The sequence below is a fragment of the Perna viridis genome, chromosome 15 (assembly GCF_037379345.1).
Source record: "Perna viridis isolate PV_CMFRI_1.1 ecotype Kerala chromosome 15, ASM3737934v1, whole genome shotgun sequence".
Classification (NCBI taxonomy): domain Eukaryota; kingdom Metazoa; phylum Mollusca; class Bivalvia; order Mytilida; family Mytilidae; genus Perna; species Perna viridis.
Genome location: NC_142459.1, coordinates 17,064,252 through 17,086,078, shown reverse-complemented (window position 1 = coordinate 17,086,078; position 21,827 = coordinate 17,064,252). Strand labels below are relative to the sequence as shown.

At 33.1% G+C, this 21,827-nt stretch overlaps 1 protein-coding gene and 1 long non-coding RNA gene across 7 annotated transcripts; one reads left to right on the top strand and one right to left on the bottom strand.

Moving 5' to 3' along the window:
• Positions 1-78: 78 nt before the first annotated feature.
• Positions 79-17,277, bottom strand: LOC148597198 (uncharacterized). 4 transcript variants are annotated; one of them, XM_088564469.1, is made up of 22 exons: positions 17,129-17,277; positions 16,222-16,279; positions 15,282-15,518; positions 14,817-14,933; positions 14,438-14,629; positions 14,215-14,287; positions 13,325-13,416; positions 12,873-13,064; positions 12,057-12,275; positions 11,357-11,479; positions 10,656-10,823; positions 10,172-10,290; positions 8,917-9,076; positions 8,444-8,514; positions 7,704-7,857; positions 7,188-7,348; positions 6,761-6,875; positions 5,805-6,000; positions 4,341-4,410; positions 3,521-3,735; positions 1,646-1,772; positions 79-1,119 (listed from the first exon to the last, which is right to left on the bottom strand). In XM_088564469.1, the coding sequence occupies exons 3-22, from the start codon at positions 15,493-15,495 to the stop codon at positions 853-855; spliced, it is 3,045 nt and encodes a 1,014-aa protein (XP_088420595.1). In that variant the 5' UTR covers positions 15,496-15,518; positions 16,222-16,279; positions 17,129-17,277; the 3' UTR covers positions 79-852. The 4 variants fall into 4 exon arrangements, with proteins under 4 accessions (XP_088420595.1, XP_088420596.1, XP_088420594.1 ...); XM_088564470.1 differs by lacking the exons at positions 16,222-16,279; positions 17,129-17,277 and adding an exon at positions 16,401-16,511; XM_088564468.1 differs by lacking the exon at positions 17,129-17,277 and having other exon boundaries at positions 16,222-16,394.
• LOC148597199 (uncharacterized) lies at positions 2,513-14,581 on the top strand. Of its 3 annotated transcripts, none has more exons than XR_015919234.1 (5): positions 2,513-2,605; positions 3,053-9,115; positions 9,860-10,030; positions 10,734-10,817; positions 14,459-14,581. It is a non-coding gene; the product is annotated as an uncharacterized LOC148597199 (long non-coding RNA). The 3 variants fall into 3 exon arrangements; XR_015919233.1 differs by lacking the exon at positions 14,459-14,581 and adding an exon at positions 12,857-14,288; XR_015919232.1 differs by lacking the exons at positions 2,513-2,605; positions 3,053-9,115; positions 9,860-10,030; positions 14,459-14,581 and adding an exon at positions 12,857-14,288 and having other exon boundaries at positions 10,688-10,817.
• Positions 17,278-21,827: the final 4,550 nt, after the last annotated feature.

The window sequence follows — 21,827 nt, the reverse complement described above, 5'->3', positions numbered from 1 at the left end:
AAGCAGATAATTTCTGGAATATGATCATGATATTGACGCAATGCACAGTGTAATGTCTTCGAATTAAAAACAGTTGCGGCCAGTTAACATTATTTTTATTAATTGATGACAAATTAAGAAATGTCAGTCCCTTTAAGAATCAGGAAGTGGGTGAAACATGATATAAAAAAAACCATCATTTTGACAGTGTAATTTGACTATTTGCACAATCAGAATCAAGGAAAATAAACAAGATTTCCATCTCACGCTGGACCACAGAGTTACAATTTCATTGAAATGCACTAAAAATGAACAATTCAAGGGTAGATAACTCTGTCAAAAATTTAATTTTTATCTAACATTCTTTTGAAAAAATTCTGAACAAAGTCAGCTATGCAGAGATCAAATAATGGTCTTTTCAAACTGAGAAAGTGTCCTGCAGTCACATTATCAGGTTGATGGGGTTTTAACATCCATGTTTCCGATTTTTTCCAATTTTGCCTGATTCTTACAGAGACTAACACTTAATAAACAGTTTGTTATTAAATTGATTAATATATTGTATAAAAGACATATGTACATGACAAAGGCACAACCAAAACCAGATGTGCAAGGTAGATAACTATCACAGTATCAATGGCTGAATATAATGTTTAGATCAACATGTATATAAATTTAGACATAATATATATTAATCATCGTTACCCAAAAATGTAAAACTTTTAGACGAAGCAAGAAATGCGAAGACAAAACAACACACAAGAAACAGAAAATGCAGTAAAAATTATTTCACAAAAATTGCAATCAATTAAGGTAAATAAAAAATAAAAACAAACAATGGACGGATTATAATAAAAAAGAACAATACCACTATTATTCAATGTCCAATATCTCTAAATCGCCAATTCTCTTCCATGGCAGGACGGTATCGACTGGGGGACTGTTCACGTACGGAGAGCTCTTGGAGATGTTGTCATTTTTTACTGGTAAGTCTTTAGCGGTATTTATATTAAATGCATCGACTTTAAGTTTATCAAGCTTTGGCTTAACTCCAGCTCTATACGTAATGCAGCCGATGACGACCAAGACCACAACAACGGCTGCAACAATACCACCAATCATACCGATTGCTATCTTTTCCTGCAAAATAAAGGCTCGAATATGGCTTCTCTGGTACTGAATGCAAGTTCAATTTCGATGATATGTATTTTTTTGCGAAAGAAACCAATATAATTATTACAATATGTAATTTTGTACTGGTAGACTGTCTTCACTTGCATACATGTTCATATTAAATCATTGAATCAATTACAAATGACATCTTTTGAAAGAAAAACCAGTTTAGTGCAACAACGTCAGATTTGATAAACTTCATTGATATAACTAAAGGCAGAGAAAATGTCAAGAATTTAACAGGAAAACACAGAAATTAAACGAGAATATAATAGAAAAAAACTAAGTGGCACCAATCATCAATAAAATAGAAGCACGTAGCATATTTCAGAGATACGGATATTTCGTCAGATTCAAACCTTATAAATAGTCGCGCAAGTAGCACTCTGTTCGCAAAAAAGCCTTGGAATCATAATACACACTCTAAAACTGATCTGTTAATCCCAAAACAAATGATAACGGGGAAATTCAAACTAAAAATGGAAGTACTTACCACGGTTGATAAAGCTGGTTTTGACTCGGGTTTATACTGCACTTCACCGAGGAAGAAATGGCATCTGGCAAAATTATTGTTCTTGTCTATAACCGTCAGATAAGAGGAAGGCGTGCAACAATCGCCTCTGAAAGACGTAAAACATTTTGTTCATTGTATATTGGCATACTAAGTCGACTCGTCAGATGTTTATGTTGAGATTTTATCAAGAGTTACTTACTCCTCAAATATTATTAGCCCCGTGCAGGTCCGGGTGTAAAAAAATAGGCCTGCAGCAGCGCTAAGCTTGTGGTAAAAGGCGACTAAATAGTGCTCAGAAACCTAGCCATGGGCTAGGCGCTCTGCCTAAAGAGCAACTGGGATGTGTGCCTCAGGTGGTGGAATGGGGTACCCCTGGCGTGTTACATGCTGGGGTTGTCAGGCTATAATACGGAAAACCTGACCGCAAACCATAGTGGTGCACCGTGTTGGGAAAGATGCCACGTTCCACGCACGTAAAAGAACCCTGCTGTGGTATTCGATAGGAGTAGGAACCTTTGCGGTCCGCCATAGGAGGCTAAATTGCCCGACCCTACCCGTCCCTCCCCGTTTCTTGTGGCAATCAAAATTTGTCGACCCTGTTGTCCTTGTGTCCCATCCCCATTTTTTCATTTCATCATTATTATTTCATGTTCATTTTGTCATCCCTTTCATGTTCATCGCCTGAATATAACTGAAATATTGCTGCTCGGGCATTAAACCCAACAACCAATCTATCAATCAAATATTATTATCTGGTCAAAACATTCTCATGCTAAAGTATATGTATGCAACCCAAAAACACTATTGTAAATGTTGACTGTTTTCCGGAATTTTAATCCGGTACGATTCCGTATTTAGAATAGACACGTTGAAATATCTTACGCCATTTGCAATTTTGACGAAACTAATTTACGTTTTAGAGTTTATAAGCCCAAAGAGGTATGTAATCGTAATATTATTAGTGGAAATAATGTTTTCATATCATTGTTTCAATCGTGAGTACATTTTTATTTGTATGTTATTGATTTTGAACAACTATTTTTAGAACGACAATATTGACGATTGTTTACACATACATTTTCTTTTTAAGTTGGCGTATTTTGATCGTATGCATCCATATCTCATTATTTTGCGTAGATTTATAATTAATCAGTTTAATTCTATGATATTTCAAGTTAAAAAGTTCTTTGTCAAGTTTGATTTTTACGATTTTGTTGATAGGTAAATGAACGTGAGGCTCCAAGTAATTATTTTATTGATTTTTCGAAATACTTTATAACCGAATTTATCGTAATTTTTCATGGTAAATTGTGTGTTATTTCATATCGTTTTGATGCTTCATGAACATGGTTTTGTACTCACGTAATTTTATTGTATTTTTTACAGTTTTGACGTAGATGTTTATATGCAGTATCAAAGGGATTTCATTCATGGATTATTGTTGAAGTGTTGCGTAATATTGCGTTTCTGATTGCGAATAGATAAATGTTATATATTGCGAAATCCATATATAATATTATTGAAATAACATCACGTCTGACAATAAACATTTTCAGTACAAACTTTGGGTTTCAATTAACGACTCCCCGTGGTGGTTCGGTCACTGCCGTGATAACTATAACATAATTTAGCCAGAAACCCACGTACAAGGTAGGTTAGATTGTGTATACAGCTGTTGTTCCTACTGATATATAACATGCTATTTCTTTATCTAATACTATCATTAAGAAATACATTTGAATAAAATTTCAGCATGAAATTCGTGGCAAAATTTTAAACACAGAAACAACTTTCCGCCTTTACATTTAAATATTGTTCTTTTTACGCCAAACACAAGCAAATTATGAATACTACCTAACGAACACTTCAATGGGTGATGAGCTAAAGTTGTCGTAATGAACAACCAATCCAATGGTTCCGGCAAGGGAGGAAATTTCCGAACTATAGGTGACTGTAGTCTTTCCAGTCCACTTCACATCAGAGCAGGACACATTACCACCAGATGTAATGTCTCCACAATAACCGTCAATGGTTTCTACAGAACACGTTGGTGGAGTATCCGGACTGATCTGTAAATTGTTACATATTGACAATATTTGTTTCAACAGACTGCGTTACATGCGGTTCATTCAATACAACTTGTGAACATGGTGTTACTTAAGGCCCGGGAATAAATTTCACAAAACGAAGTAAGTGTAAAGTTGATCGTAAATAATGAGTCATAACAGAAAGTAACATAGTTACGTCATAAATTACGATCAATTATACACTTACGCCTTTTTGTGATATTGACGCCGGAACTTTACATTTCATGATCTCCCCAGTAAAAGACTAGTAAAGCTAACCCTACCGGGGCACCTTATCCATGCTCCCATGATTTAGTGAAGTGCGTGTTGCTCAGTTTTTTTTTGTTATTTCATGTTATTGTTGTGTGTATATTTTTTTCTGTCTACACTTTATCCTTGGGATATACCGGCATTCCTTTGATTACCTTTCTAATCCTGGTTCCAAAAATAATTTTTACACACATGTTGGACATTCAAAAAATATATAATATATAATAATTCATAAAATGTGTTTATTAGAATTAAAAAATAGACATGAACCCATATAACATGTAACATGGTTTGCTTATATACGATGTTCTACTTTATTCCTTATGCTTTATACTTGCATAGATTGTCTTCCTAGCTTGCTGTAGAATAGTGACCTCACCAATCTTCCGAACAGAAATCTGGTAAGAACTGCAAACAAGCAAGACAAAAACATATATGACCTTATATAACGAAATTCTAGTATGAAGACAAGAAACTACTATTAGGCTTGCTATAAAAAATGTATCACATATGCATATATATATCACATGTTGAATGATTTGGTGGTGTCTTAAATAGTTATGTGTGTTCCAAATGAAAAGTTCATTAAACGGGAGAATGAGCTTCAGACTGAAATCCCAGACAGGTCAATGTATTATATAATATACACTTACTTGTTTGTTATGCACACGTTGTAGAAAGAAGATTGAATATGTAGACCATTAATTTTTTAATGACCACTAACAAAACAGTTTCTAAAATAATCTTTGATGGTTTGAAGATTTTGAATTGAAGAGTTTGTCCTTGAAGTAAATTGCTGAAATGATCCTATTATAAGGCTTACAAATGTGTGTAATGAATCAAATGGAATCAAAAATGTATGAAAACTCCTTGTTAGAGTTATTGCCCTTAAAAGGCAAAAATTTAACAAGGTGAGCGATTCAGGCTCCTGGGAGCCTCTTGTTAAATAATATTTTTGAAAGAGAACAGTAGTTTATTGAATTAGCTTTTTGTAATTGCATTTTTTTTAAATGTAAACTGAAGGAAAAAACTTGGCCAAAAACCTCAATTTTCCAACGATCGACTTACATGTATAACCATACACGTAAAACGTACGATGTTCGACTTCAAGGTGGTATGTTCAGATATTAGCCTGTAAATTTGAAGTAAACTAAACCCTTCAATAACTAATCCTACATAGCTTAATGCAATGATTTTCCCGCCTATCCACATGAATGGCTTCCATTTTAAAATATCCAGCCTGACTGGTTTATAAACACACACTCAATAAATGTTGGCATAAAAAAATGTCAAATATTTATAGTCTAGAGCTATTTGTTCCAAAAGAGAACAATAGAGGAAATAAAGTATTACGACCATGGGCCCAGTGGAAGATATTTTACAAAGTTTGCTGTTAACAATTTATTATATATATTAATACGTCAATTTGCATCACAATATTTTTTATCATAAAAAAAAAATAATTAACGTAATTTTAATAGGTGAGAAAGTACTGATTGTTGTAGAGAGGGCAACAGGGCGTGAGAGGGTGAAAGGAGTGAAAGAAAAAGAGTAAATTGTAGTTGGTATAATGATTAAACAACCCTATTGCATCCTAGTAATGTGATGGTGTAAAGGTTATTAAAAAATCCAGACTGTATCCAAAAACAAATTGAAAGATATATGTAATGGTCATTAAACTAATTACCTTGACCCTACAGTACAGTATGCATCAATTTAAAAGCATTCGTAATAACATACTTAGCAATTGAGTTTACACAATTTGTTTAAATCTGCTTACACTTTTTTCACTTTATGCTTACACTGTTTTATACGAACTTGATCCTTGTAACTGAAATAAGACTTCTTCAGAAGCACCGTGGCTGAGTGTGGTAGTGAAACTCGCATCTCCAACAATTAAACCTCTGTTGTCGGAAACGGTGGTTACAAGTGTGACATTCTGTGAACCCATATTTTGTACGGTGTATGTAACATTAATTATGCTACCAACATACAAATCTGAAGTGTAGTTAAAAAGGTTGGACATACATATATATATAACGTCTCAGAATGTGACTCTCTATTCTTTACACTGCTCCATCGGATCAAATTGATACATGGAAGATAACGTAAACTTATAGAAGGGTCTGAACAATTCCCAACGATGTTAGAACTTTCAAATTTGCGAAGCAAATTTTTGTCGTTCCCTCCGCGGGACTCGAACTCATACCGCTGTGACATCTATGGCAACACCGCCTGCACTAAGTCCAGCACCCTAGACCACTCGCCCAGCTAGGCTATATAAAATATAGCTTTCGCTGGCCGGGTGATTCCTCCTCGTAGGATTGATCTAGGGCTGTAACTTAGTACACGATGTATGGTAGTACGGGACAGTTCATCTAGGTGTTATTATGTAGGATAGGGGATCAAATTAATGATGCATGTCACAACAAATCAATATTATACAACGTCTCAGAATGTGACGACTCTATTCTCTCTATATATATATCCAAATGCAACAGAACGCAATTTAAAATATACATCAGTGGGCCTTTCTAGAGAAGAGGAAGATGTTTGCCTACTGTTACAAGAAACAAAAATCAAGTTTTATTTTTTTCCTCAAGAAAAAAATTGTTCTGTTTATATCGTATCTGTGCTTACTATTTTTTTTTGTTTAATATATAATAAAAGATATATTCTGAATTTCTTGATGTCGTTCCGCATTCGTCCTGTGTATTTTCGAGTTTCTGTGAAATTAGTGATTTGTTTATGTAAATACCTGGCACTGATGACTTCATCTCAAGCTGGACACTAACAGGATTTATTGTGAATGGTGATGTTCGCTTCCAGTAATTGCCATTGTCAACATGACCGAGGATTGTCAACTTGTAAGCCTATAAGAAATAAACGAATGTGACTTTTTAGCTAATCTTAAAAAAAAATATGTACGGAAATACCTATGTGCCGGCTTAAAACTTAAAAGTTGAGTTGCAATTTTAACATTACGTTTTAACCACTAAGTAGGAAAAGCACAAGTACGTATAAAAGATGGAAACATTAAAATAATAAATAAATACTTCAGGAAGTCATTGCATTTTAGATCTGATTTAGATCTTAGTTTCTGATACCCTTAATATCCACAAGAAGAAGTCTGGTTTCGATACTTAATCGACGCACTTCAAAATATACGGAGATTAATATCGTACCGCTTCTGTTAGAGTTGCCATTACAAAATACGTGGTTTCATAACCTGAAGCCACATTTGTCAGATTGTAGTCAGATTCAATTGATGATGTCAAAACAATCCCATCGACTGTACTATTTTCTGGGATATTATATGGAGTAATGAATATGGCATACGTCTTTCCTGTTGATGAAAAAACAACAACTACTTTATTTAAATAATAAGACTTGAAATTTAAGAGAAATAAGATCCATGTTTCAAAGTATAATGCATCACTTGTTGGTTTTGTAAGCATCTAATATACAAGTATAACTTGCAGTGTTATTAAGCAGATAATAAGTTTCAAAAGTAGTCAATTGCACTGGACATTTGGCTGGCACACTTACTTTGTACAAACCTTCGATGTACGATGCGAAAATCCAATCACTATTTTCGAGATGCACCAATGGAATAAATTTATTTCTTATCAATCTTGTTTTAGCAGCAAATAAAGTCCTTGCTAATGACTTTATATGATTAAAATGTTTTCTTAACCTACCTAAAATAGGATTGCCGCTCAGTCTGTACATATATCCTTCTGAATCTTCTTCGAGTATTTTGTATGAGAAGTCTACTGCTGTTTGTGCTGTTATATTAACACTCCAGTTGTTCTTAACGAGCCTACGGATGGTGTATAAATCTGGCAATGGATTCTGTAAAAGAAATAAGAGCTTTGTTGCGTTGTACCGTTTAAGCTTTTCGCTTATATGTTATGGCCGTTCCCCCGCGGGACTCGAACCCTAACCGCTGTGACATCTATAACAACACCGACTGCACAAAGTCCAGCGCCCTAGACCACATGGCCAGCTAGGCTAAATAAAATATAGCTTTCGCTGTAACTGTTACTTAACAAGAAATAAAAGCAAATTTGGTGAGGTTTCATATGCATGGATCACCTATTGTCCATTTTTGCATAAAGACTCAATGCTCAGAACTGTTCCATCCTTTGCAGTGAACGAGAAACATCTAGGTGTTATTTGCAATAAAATGATCAGTTTAAACCGTCTTTATTACCGAGATTCACTGCACTTAACCATGTATTTCGATACTAGGATATTAGTATTTGATATTGTTGTATTGTTCCGATATTATTATCTTTAAGTCTAACCCTATAACATTTCAATTTAATTAAACGTTCCATTACGGACTCTGCAGACCTTACTTATCGCATTGTACAGCAAATGTAAAGAATAATTAAATGACAGGTTTCAAGTAAGATTTGTAGAAAAATAGACTTACCACTACAGTAACGACAACATTCGATGGACTTTGAAACAACAACTTTGTGTTGGAGTCTAATATAATTGAACCTGAAACACCAAAGCAAAATCCTTTAGAAATATTCATGACAGCAATGATTCGGTTAATATTGTACCCTACACACTGTTTTATGCAATAATTGAATTATTGTTTTACTGATAACTGGAAAGAAAAGGAAACAGTTGTTTCATTTTCAAAAAAGACTCGGATAGCATTGAATTTCAAACATCCGCATATTCATAAACAAGCGCTTTTATGCTAGTATCGACAGAAATTGTGGCTGAATGAGTATCCAGAATGAAACTGTTATTGTTTTAATTCCTTTTTCCTTTACCTAAGTATTCAGATAACGAGCCTTACTATGTTATGAACACTTTGGTTCCTAGGTAAATGTGTCATACTATTAACTTCCGTACTGATACTAGTACTCATTTGAATGTATAAATAATAACCTGTTGTAGACAATAAATCGACTTCACCCGTTGACCCGGCGCCATTTATCGTGACCTTAAAATTCTTACAGGACTCATCTACAGGGAATTGTATATCATCACCTGTGGTAGATGATAGCTCGAAAAAATCTATCACAGCAGTTGATGAGGGAAATAGCTCCTTTAAAACAAAACAGACCAAACGCATGAACAGTCGAAGGTATTTTCGTATTGAACACTTAACTGTGGTGTTGTGTAGCAGTTTTAAGTTTAAAATTAATTTTCTTATTAAGTAACAGTTTTTGTAAGAATCATGCAAAATCTGAAAAATGTGATTCACCACAAAAAAGGCTACATATTTTTAGTTTTGTAATTAAGTTGTTTTATGGGTCTATGCTATGAAATGTGTAATTATTCATTCAAATCTGCCTGCTCTTAGGAGATAATCAACATTGAAATTTCAATAGATTCTATCGTATTTGTGTGTCATTTACAGAACTACCTCCCTTAATTTTGAAATCTACAGTGCATTCTACACAATTGTTATCTTCTAAGAACACAGGTTATATGAAGAACTGAATGTAAATTTCTGTTTACTACGGCTATTCAAACAAAATATCAAAAATAAAAATATGTAGGCTTTTTACCCATGAATCACATTTTGCATGGTTCTTAGCTGGAGTACTTCTTAAAATCGAAAGTTTCATGCTTCTTTTGATAATGAAGGATTTAAAAAAAATAAGGCCAAGGGGAGTAATCGGTGTGAAAAAGTTTTCTGATACATTTCTTTCTTGTGATGGGGCGGTACATGAATTTTAGAATGTAAAGAATATATGATACAATTTTTCACTTTAAGAGAAATAATATTTAGTTTTCATAAGAAGACATCACGATTATCCAACTAAATAAACTTGAATGTGTATCTTGTCTCGACTACGTAAAACATGTGCATTTTATATCACAGGTTACCACCTTTTTTGCTGACGTTACAGTGGAAATTATATCAATCATCTGCCGAGATCATAGACGTGTTTAGAGGAGAGAATAGTAATTCTGACACCGATCGCGAAATGTGGAGAGTGAATTCAAACAAAAGATGCTGATACGTAGCTCTACAACTGAATTATCTATAAAGGTTTAAATACTTTTAGAATTATTTATGATTCATAATCGTTGAATATTTTTATAAATTCTTTTCAAATTCATACATTTCTAAACATTTATACAATGTAGACATATACAAATATTTGGACAGACGTTATACATGTGACCTTACTTCAGTAACTTCTTTTATCACATCAGCCAATTCTGCAGTACTTATTTGGTATACCCTTCCTCCTGTTGCCGCAGCTATTTCCATGAAAAAGTCGGCTCCTGTTGATCGCTTTTCTCTTCCTGGATGGGAGAGTAATCAGAACGTAATTGTACTTTTACAAGATTAACAAAAAGATGTTTCATTAATATGTAATTTTAGATTCACTTTGAAATGAGGGTTCTTGGTAAACGAATGGTAACAACAAAAGTACGAAACTGATAGGCAAAAGTTCTAGGCAGTAGTCAAGGAAAAATACATGTACGAAGACGAAAAGTCTATATGTATAACAAATAGCGATATCAAGGCAAATCCGGATAGTTGTCATTAGATTTCCTTCTAGGCAGAGTCAAGGTATCGGTTCTGCTTGACACTCGTCCCGTTTTTTACACAATAGTGATCGAATATTTTTCTTAATTTCTCTAGCACAAAATACTATAAAACAAACCAATGGACCGCTTCTTTCTAGCAGTGCACATGTCGTCTTGGAGAAAAAATATTGGAATTATATTTTTATCTTTGGCAGCATTGATCATTTCGTCACGCCGGCCTTCATCCTTAGCTGGAGCATCAGTGAAGATATATAACTTTGAATTTTCTTTACAATCAGGTATGCCTATATATAGAATAGTCACAGATTGAAATAGAAAACTGGTAGCCTTACTAAATAAATATCGAGGCTTTGTCATATTAGGGAATGGCGAAATCCTTTTTTTTTTTTTTTTTGCTATATGAAATCGTTCACATCTTAAATTTCTAAGTAGCAGATAAAAATCATAGTTATAGCAAACAGAAATTAACACGTAGCTTTTGATATAACCCTTGTTCTTAGGCGATGCAAATTATATTATATGTACTGTAAAAAGTTAAGGAAGATACTTGTGTAAATGACATTAAATACATAGAAACTGTTGAATTTTCAATGTAGATTATCCCCTAAGAGAAAACAAATTGGAATGAATAATTATACATTTCATCACAGAGACTTGTAATGCAATTTAAAATGTGTAACCTTTTTGTGGTAAATCGCATATTACAAAATTTGCATCATTTTTACAAAACTGCTACTTGACAAGTATTCTTTGACAATTTCATTAAATTCCATTTCGGGATTTTATCCTTTACAAGTATTTAAAGTATTTAACGTACACTTCATTATACCATCCATTGTAAATTCCGGACAGTCACCTCCACCGGAAACTGTCAGGCTTCTCAGTGTGGGTATCATCTGTAGGCCATCTGTTGTTTTTTTAACTAGTTGTGTCAAATCCTCTATAAAAAAACAGTAGAGAAACAGTCAGCTAGAAAGAGACTTTCCAAGTCTACTAATAACAATTGTGTATAGATAGAACAGAAGATTACATAATTACACCACAGGCGTAAAAGGACATCATGAAGTTATAATCTAATCTTATTTACTATTTTTATTTAAAATTCTTATTAATTTATTTTCTCATATGTTTCGTAGAGTCATACATTTGTGATACACATATTTAATTAGCTGAAAACGTTTTAATATATGAAAAATATATTAAAAAGTAAGAGTATGCATACAAAAATTATTAGAATCACGAAATGGGATTCAATTAGTCCAATAGGCCTTTTCTTGGGGAAACTGTTTAAAATTACGAATTTTAATACAAACAAGCGAAAAAAGCTATGACCTCGAGCCAAGGAGGTAGGATAATGCATCGAGAAATAGTCTTTTGTTTTGACTTTAAAAATACTAATAGTTGGTACAAAATAGATGACTACAGACAATAATAAAAAAATAAGATATTTTTGTATATAGTAGAGGTATGCATTTAACATAAAACGGACAAAAATGTTTTAAAAATGTCGCACTTACGTGGATCTGAAAAAGTGGTCAAAACATAATCTTCGGGTTCATTTTCCGTATTCAATACATTAGTGATAATATCAACAGACGCACTTGTAACTTGTGCTATGTTGTTTGACATGGAACCAGTTACATCTATTACAAATCCGAAAGAGGCTTTGTAACGTTTGTTAAGGTTAAAGACTTTGGCAAACATGTCCTTTTGAAGTTCATTGATTATTCCAATTTCTGAAAAAAAATGAATGAGCCATGTGTAATGACAAAAAGTAGAAAATGAATATCGGGATGTATCATCAATCAATTTAGAAAAATGTTTATTCTATTTTAAAGCTTTATTCAAGGTTTTGTGGTCTAATCATCAACAGGCTCACATATCAAAGAAATAAGAAAGTCATTTTCATTGAACATAATTGACTGTAGTAATAATTTCTGAAATAACTTAACTGTAGGGCGCACACTACGGAATGTAAGCCAAACGATAAATAGTTCATAAAATAGACTCTAGAGTTGGCAAAGGTTTTCAAAAGTAGTAAATAAACAACTGAATAAAGTGTCGAGAATTAGTATTTTGGGACTTTTTAATCACATTCTCATATAATAGAAGCATTAAGTATGTTAGCAATCTCATAGAAAGAAATAATATCATTTTTAATCCACTGAAATTGTACAGTATTGTAACAAGAGATTCTAGAAGAACAAAATCTCTAATTCCTTGATCAAAATTCTCTTACAATTTGAGGAACATCACTAATGGTAAAACTGTACTTAAGTAAATCTTTGACTATTTTTAAATGATTGTTTACTTAAAGAAATCGTAGTCTGTACCTGGATCAACCAAGAATTGTTGTGTGGCTGTTCTAGCTGCTATAGCAGCATAACTATGAAGATGGTGATGTGGTGAGTAGTGTGAGACTGTTCTATCTTTGTTAATACCACCTGTAGCCGTCCGTAGTCCATTCTTGGTGTCAGATGACCCACCAAAGCCACATTTACCCGTGGTAATACTTGGATCAGTTTCTGAACAAAAAAATATTAATGTACTAAGGATAATATAGCTTTAGTCCCATATCATGTTCCAAATGTAATGTCAGGGTAAAATATTACTTCACGTAAAACGATTACTATGCTCAATTATGTAAGTTTGAAAAAGATCAGACAAATATAACTTAAAACTATCATTAAGGGAAGGCGACTCTATACTGAACTGATATGCAATTAAATTATGAATAAAAAATTTGAGTCATAAAGTAAGTGAAGGCGAACATTTATAAACGTACTGATTGGCGGTTGTACGTCTTCGTCTGTTTGATAACCACTTGTTAGTTTATCTGTCACCAGAAGGTTATTTTTACAGGAGTTTTCATCGTTTCTGCAAAATTGAAATATAACAATAAATACATTTACTGCGCAAATCATAAGAATGCACTTTAGGCTTCATATGTGAATTTACAAGAGTTGATGAAAGTCATATTCAAGTTATTTGCTGATGTAAGTCCACAATCAAGTGGACATTTTTTATTGAGCAATAGTATTGTATATTTTATATCAAGATATAAAAATAAAATATAAACAAAATAAAAGAACATTTTGAAATGAACTGAATGATCCTTTTTTTCTATATATAACTAGACGTCTGAAAGCGTTGAACATTCGCACAATTTAAACATTCAGCGCGAGTGTGCTTTATTTAAAATTTACTAACCTCAACGCCTTTACAAGCCAATGAAACATTGTAAATGAAACTATAATCGATTCTTTTTAATAACATGTGTCTGGTAGCAAGTGGTTTTTAAATCTCCAATACGGATAAGTCCCTCTTCCCCTTGCATGAGATTCTCTTGTCAATACATTATCTAACATGCTAAACTTAAAGACACTATTTTATTGAAATAAACTGAATTTCAAACATAGGGTTTTAGTCCATAGCAATACTAAATCTTAAATATACACTGAAATTAAAAACTGCCTGGACAAAATATATGATACAGTATGTATTATAATTTCAGGGATTTCGTCATGCACATTTATGAATATCAAAGGATGTATAATATATATTGTAAAAATATTGAGATGTTTCATCATACAAGAAAAATGTAATGAACGTCCTTTTTGCACATGACATGTTTATCCAGAAAGATTACTATATTAAATACAATACAATACATACCCGGAATTGTCGCAGTTACTACATGTATGTTCATTTTGTTCTGCTATTGCCATTAAAGTCTTTCCCGGCATTCCTACAACAGACAAATACAAATTTAACAATTGCATACAATCAAAAACAAGCTGCTTATATATGTCCATTCAACAGAACCAGAAGTAAGTGTTTGGACGAAAACAAGTCTTACAATGACGCAATTATTCGACTTAATACTAAAATACTCTACCAAAATCTCTATATGTTTCAGGAATATTTGAATTTAATGGAGTCTGCATTTCTATCCAGTTTGATGTACTGTAGAAAGCCTGTATAGTATAAATACATTGGCCAATCATTTCCCGTATTAGGCCTAGGTCGGGACCAGGTGTCTCTGCCAAATCTTTTATCTGTTTCCTCAACTTCTGGATGTGACTGTGCGCTGAAATAAGTTAGATGATCCAGACATCAGACAGTATAATAATACAAAAAAACAGCACGATTACAAAATTATTTGCAAAATCTAAGTTGGATTTAAAAGGCAAAAATCTGACCATGATTGAACTTAAAACCTTTATAAAAGTAACATGGAATATGTTGAAATTGTTAACATATAAATAATTGCTTACAAATTTCGAACAGTTCAGAGTTACAATGAATGTATGCGTTTTTAGACTTTTCTTGTTCTTTTACAATTGTTATCACTTCGTCCCGCCTCTTTAAGTACTCTTCTTTCCCATCATTATCTGACAAGAAAACAAGTTATAAGGTTTAAAATAAAAAATTTAGAATTATTTGTAGTAAAATGCTGTTTTTCCGTAAAAAAAAGCAATGGCAGATGTAATGGACAGAAAATACAGGACCGGCGTTGTGTATGAAAACAGTAAATAGAATGAGATTTTACGCAACCGCGTTTTTTTTTTTTTTTTTTTATTTTTTTTTATTTTCGACATTTATATGTATACTTTCTTGTACATTTACGAGATACATGAAAAGTACCAATGTCTACCATTAAAGTTTCGATTAACATAATATGCATATCATATTAATTTTCATTGACTACTTTGTCAATTCCTTATAGCTGATATACATACCGTCATCGAAGAATTCGTCTACTAAAGCGTATGGATCATTGTTTGTGCTTTCAGTAAGATTATTTTCCTTAAGAAATGTAGAAACAGCAAATGTTATTCCATGTCTGGTCAACTCTTCATGGTGTCTAGTTAACGCTGCATTTCCGGTAATGGCAGACGGCGGGAATGAGTGAGTAATGACTGGGTAAACTACTATGAAAAGCAGTATTCGCATTATATCTTGTATATCTGGTATGTCTAGAAAAGGAGTTTTGAAATCTCATTTGGAAAATTATGAATCTATTAAACAAGAAAACAAAAACAAAAACAAAAAAAACAAGAACAAAAAAAAATAATTAAAAAACGAATTTGACTGCTGACATGCCTTCACAGGTAGAAACGTACTTCATGATCATTAAGTATTTATATTACAAGTTACAAAAGCTATCTGGTATGACTTTAAAAGGCGATCATATTTATGTGCAAAGTAATTCTCCGTAATTCAAATAATCGCAAATAATATAGCGTTTTGATAATGATAAAAATACCTAATTACCATCTATAGCGACCTGGTGCCTACTCTGAATGAAATCTTAATTATAGATATTTAATCTTTACGCGCTCCCTGCACACGTTGGTCCACTATAAATAGTGGTGAGGGTTTTCTCTACCGACAACCCCAACTCACCATAAAAGCAATTAGGGCTGAGCGCCCGACTACTTGTGAACTTTTTAAAATAATCTAAATAGCGTTTTACAACAAATTGATCTTTTTGTCCGTTTCTTTAGACCAGTGAGTCCTGCGAGAGATTTCAGAAAAGAAAACGAAAGTCGGTTACGAATGGGTAAACGTGTACAATGTAATTTTCGTTTTTAAATAACACAATCTAAACAAGACAAATCTTTTCTGTTGCAATTGGATTAGAAAACACTGTAATAATAAAGCTAATAAATAACTTACATTACTCCTGGTTAACGGCCTAAATTATCCGATAATATATTCTCCTGAATACTATTCCCTGATAAAAAATCAAAATCGCTATGACTTTAAAAGACATATGTAATACTTAATTTCCTATATTGATTCCATTCTGATTTTTACAATTAAATACAGATAACATTTTCTTACTAACGACATACATATGAGATTCTTTGAAATGGTTTTAGTACTTTTCTGTGTAACAATCAGGCAATGGAGAGCACATAATTTTTCTCAATTTGATCTTCTTTGCCTACAATATATTCAATACCTCTACAAACAATCGCAAAAGTATTTAAATTCATCCTGAACCCACAATTTCTCACTAATGCATTTCATCACTAAATTCTTTAAAACGCAAACTTTATTAACACTTTGATGGTAATTTCCGGAGATTATGAGTTTTAAGTACTTGGATAATGCAATAAATTCTCTGCGTTGAATTTTTTTATGTGCCATACCTTAAACATATTTTGCCTGATTATTAGAAGGGGAAGTACTCAACAGTTAACTTCTGTTTATTTTGTTCAACATCCTGATTCTACAAGGTAGTATATACTCTATATATAAACGAATTCCAAAAATTTAAAACGCTGTCCAACTAAATGAAAATCCCCAAACTCTAATCAATACGAATATATAAGGTCTGTTCTTTTAAATGTATAAAATTGACTGGACTTACATATATATATTTATAAATACCATAAAACTGTTTATTACACACTCAATCTTTGAAGGAAGTAAAATATGATATACAGTTTGTATACTAAAGACGTTTAAAGTGTATTAAATTGTCGTATTCAGGTGTATCGTTATTCTGTCGCAGTCTCTAATTATTTTAACCCCTTTCTCCATGATGAAAATTATACATGATTAAAAATAGTGATACCTGAATAGCCAAACCCTGAATAAGTCGAACACCAGTTTTAACAAGACATGTCTGTCAATGTCAATGTGTTTATTGCCTCTGTAAATCGAACACCTGTCTAAACTGAACAAAATCTAATGAAGAGTCGGTTTTGGCAGAATTCAATATAACCACCTGAAATGAAAATTTCTATTGATCATAGCAACGAAACATATGCATGTTTGCCCTAACTCGTCAATATCTGAGGTGGTAATATACCATGAGTTTATATATTTTTTGCTATGCTAATGATTAACCATTACACGATAAATCCAGTGTCCTTTCCATATGCAAAACCATTTGGGGGACCATGTTATCAGAAATACACGTTATGAGGACAATTAAAAAGTATTTAAAACCGATTAATGTTTTATAAGGGTAAAATAACACGGGAAAAGAACTCTGACTTACCAGGGTCAATAGGAAAGTCTCGATTAGGGCAAATATTACATGCCAAATGCGAATTAACAGTGCTTCACCTAACGAACATCTGTTCAATCGTAACCTTGTAAAGTCCCTTAATTGCACCTGTGGACATGTCGAATCAATTTCCCATTTTTTATCTTTTGTCCTAAATATACTCTACTACAAAACCAAATTTTCTATCGTTTAAAAAGTAATAAAGGAACTAATACAAATCATTAATAAAACGAAAAATAAATTGATAAATGTGAGCCCAAAATTTCCGGCTCATATCTATGAATTTTGTTTTACGATTTATTCATACTTCATTTGTATTTAGTTCCTTCTGCATCTTTTAAATGTGGTTATCGTTCACAAATTCATTATTCTTATTGACGTTGCATTTGAGCCAGTTCACAACATAGATTATTTATATTTTCTGTATTACTGTAAATGTATTGTTGTATCGCTCAAATGCTCTAAATACTGAACAAAATGTAGCAGTTAGGACGCTTTCTCTACCGCTGCACCTGGTCCATGCTCCCAGTTTTTAGTGGAGTCTAAGTTGCTCATTTGCTTTTGTTACTTTGTAAGTATGTTCTTTGTTGTGTTTATCTGTTTTCCATGTTTGTTCTTTGTCCCTGGATTGCTTTGTTTTGATTTTTGCCAGAACCTTGGTTCCGTTAATTAATCTTTTGCTCAAAGTTCAGAGTTCTGTGCTCATAAATCAGTTTATTAATGTTTGATGTTATTGTATTGCATCAATAATTAAACTTTGAGAAATGACATGATGATAATAACATTTTAACCCCACCCCATAAGCTTCATAAGGTTTTATGTTTCTGAGTTTTACTTTGTTCCATAAAAAAGTTACATTTTCACCTAGAAGCATATGATCAATCATCAGGATGGATTTTGAAAAAAAATTGTTATGTATTATGGGTTATAAAATGTAACTAAATATTACATATACAGTCAGGAAATTATCTCTTGTCTTTTAGAAAATTGCCCGTCCATTAGTGTAATTTCGGGAGCACATTGATTTAAAAAAATGTCGTTTTGTGAGTCAATTGTGTATGTCTGGAAGGGTTTCCATAATGAATACAATAAAGGAAAAAATCGAAATAGGACCATAAATAAAAAGTCTACATTTTGGTGCGATGATTATTTGACCCATTATAACGTTAAAACCGTAACATGTATCTAAAATCTGATTAAAAATGCAGGGGGTATTTTATAAGGAACCTAATAAAATGATTTTATTGGGCGTGTACCCTTTAAATTCGAAAACAGTACAAGATAAACCAAAAATATTTAAAAAATGAATATCAAAGGAACAGTATGTATTCTGTATTGACAGTTCTAAAGATAACCCCATTTATCTCCCCTTTATGCTCCTTATACCTAAAAGAGATAAGGCAAAAATCTGAAAAAAAAACTATAGGGTCCTCCAACATTCCTCATGGAACAATGCGTAGAAATTTGTAAAAAGATCATATAAGTTTTATTCAAAGTTATCGTAGATAAACTAAGGTTACACTATACAGATGCGATTTGCGATTTTGCACTGTTTCGTACACAAAAATGTCCAGGTCCAATTCAGCAAAACTTAAAGATAAAAGGTAAAACTTAGTGGGAATATTGCTTCTCTGTAGTAGAGCATTCGTACATTAATAGATGCAAAACTTGTCAAGATAAAGAGTTGTAAAATGCATGATTGAAGCTATCCGAAAATATTCAGGTCCTTGGCGCAGTGGGTTCTCTCTTCTGTACCAGCTGGCTGTTTTTCAAAAATGCAAAATATCGCACGAACTTTAAGATTTAAAATCATAAACAAATGAGCAGAAAAAGGTACATATTTTTTTATTTTGTTTTTTACAACAATGCCATGCCTGACTACTTTTCCTTGTGGTTTTAAAGTGGTTTTAAAGTGCCTGACATTTAATTTGGAGAACGCACTGCAAATTAATCATTAACACTGATATTTTCCCCATTATGTTACCATAGCTACAGATTTTTGAGATAAAATATAAGCGAGTATCATGACGTTGCATGCACTGTTCGTACTCAATTGAATAATCAGCGTATATGGCTAAAATAATGTCCAATTCATCTCCATTTTCGTGCGAAAGAACCACAATCTTTTAATCTATTTTGCAATAGCATTTGATGAAAATAACAAAATATTAGGCAACAATGTCTTGGTTAAGGGACGTGTTTAACAGTTATATTTGTTTTAAATTCGACCTTTTCGGCTTGTCCCAGGTAACATTTTTCATTAATCATATATACTAAACTACCATTTGCAAGTCAATACCAAATGACTGTAAAACATGTTATTGTTTTATCAAACAAGGAGGTTTTGGTAGTAATATTTCTAATATTCTATGATGTTCTTGTGATGGCTCGGAAAAATAATTCGCCCATATGGAGAGAGGAATTGAAAACGGCAAAGATATTGTAGAAGCAAAAAACAAAGATTAAAATAAAAGAAAGGGTTGTAAAAATGCAAATATTAACACTGTTGAGATAAGCGTTTGAAAGAACTTACAACCTGAATATAGAAGTAGCTATATAATTTATCTATTCTATTCTAAGATCTAACAATGCTGAATTCTCTATCTATTCATTCTAATCTTTAAATACAATTTACCTCTAACCGAGTACTTATACCAGATGTTTGGAGTTCGTAGAAATAATTTATTTTAGAATAGAACATTGTTTTATTTATTTTGATAACTTCCTCATTCAAACGTGTAGTAAGCTTCAAACTATATATATATATATATATATATATATATATATATATATCTGTGTGTGTGTTTATTTATATGGATTCCGACAATTTAAACCATGTTAATTACATGTAAATTCTAACAATAAAAACAAATATGTTCTATCGGGTTTAAATGCTGTTGTTATGTGAATATTGAAGCGTAAACAATACACCAATGACTAAAGTGGCAAATTGAATCATGAAATATTACCACAATATGCGCAATGAATATCAATCATAAAAGCTTCAAATAATTATGATTGATTGATTGATTGTTGGGGTTTAACGTCCGAGCAGCAATATTTCAGCTATATTCAGACAATGAACATGAAATGGATGATAAAATGAACATGAAATGAAAAAAAAAGATGGGTCACAAGGATAATAGGGTCGACAAATTTTGATTGCCACTGGAAAAAGGGGGGATGGGTAAGGTCGGGCAATTTAGCCTCCTGTGGCGGAGCGCAAAGGTTCCTACTCCTATCGAATATCACAGCAGGGTTCTTTAACGTGCGAGGAACGTTGCATCTTTCCCAACACGGTGCACCACCTTGGTTTGCGGTCAGGTTTTCCGTATTATAGCCTGACAACCCCAGCATGTAACACGCCAGGGGTACCCCATTCCACCACCTGGGGCACACATCCCAGTTGCTCTGTGGGCAGAGCGCCTAGCCCCCGGCTAGGTTTCTGAGCACTATTTAGTCGCCTTTTACGACCAGCTTAGCGCTGCTGCAGGCCTATTCTTTTAACACCCGGACCTGCACGGGGCTAAAGGAACTGAACTATGTATTACTCTGTCCCTAATAAAAATGGTAGATCCACCAAGCAGCTCGTTCATTTGCCTCAGCAAATGTACTATACATTGTATATCCTTTTACGGAAATTTGATCCGTTTCTTTTAAATGAGTCTCCTGGAGACATAATGCAACTGGTAAAATAGACTGAACAAGAAGAGTTAATTCCAAAATATTACCCTTTAAACCTCGACAATTCCATTGAAGTAATTTGGCCATTTTTATGGGTGACGAATGGGGGATATTTTCTCTGACTTGGATCCGCGACCACGACTCGATGACTTTCTAGTAAGAGTGCCACCATTAAGGTCAATTCGAATTGACTGAGCGCGCTGCTCCTTGTATTTTTTGATGGCAACAGGATCTGTTTGGTCAATCTGATCAAGGTCGGGACCCAGCCAGTTTTCACCTGGACAAAGTCCATGATCTGTTGTTTCCATGTCAGATTCGGAATCCGAGTCCGACACCTTAGGCGACACAATCTGTCGCCTAGACTTGGATTTCTCAAAGTCCTCCACACGGAAATTCCCCAATTTTTTGGGGGGTTGGACATTCTTCTGTTGAGATTTGGAAGACGATGACTGTTGTGATGATGGAGATAATTTTGGAGATGATCCAGAATTTTGGGATGACTGAGTCTGGGAACATTGGTGAGATTTCTTAGCTCTGGCCTTTTTAATTTCCTCTAAACATTTTTTGGATGGTTTCA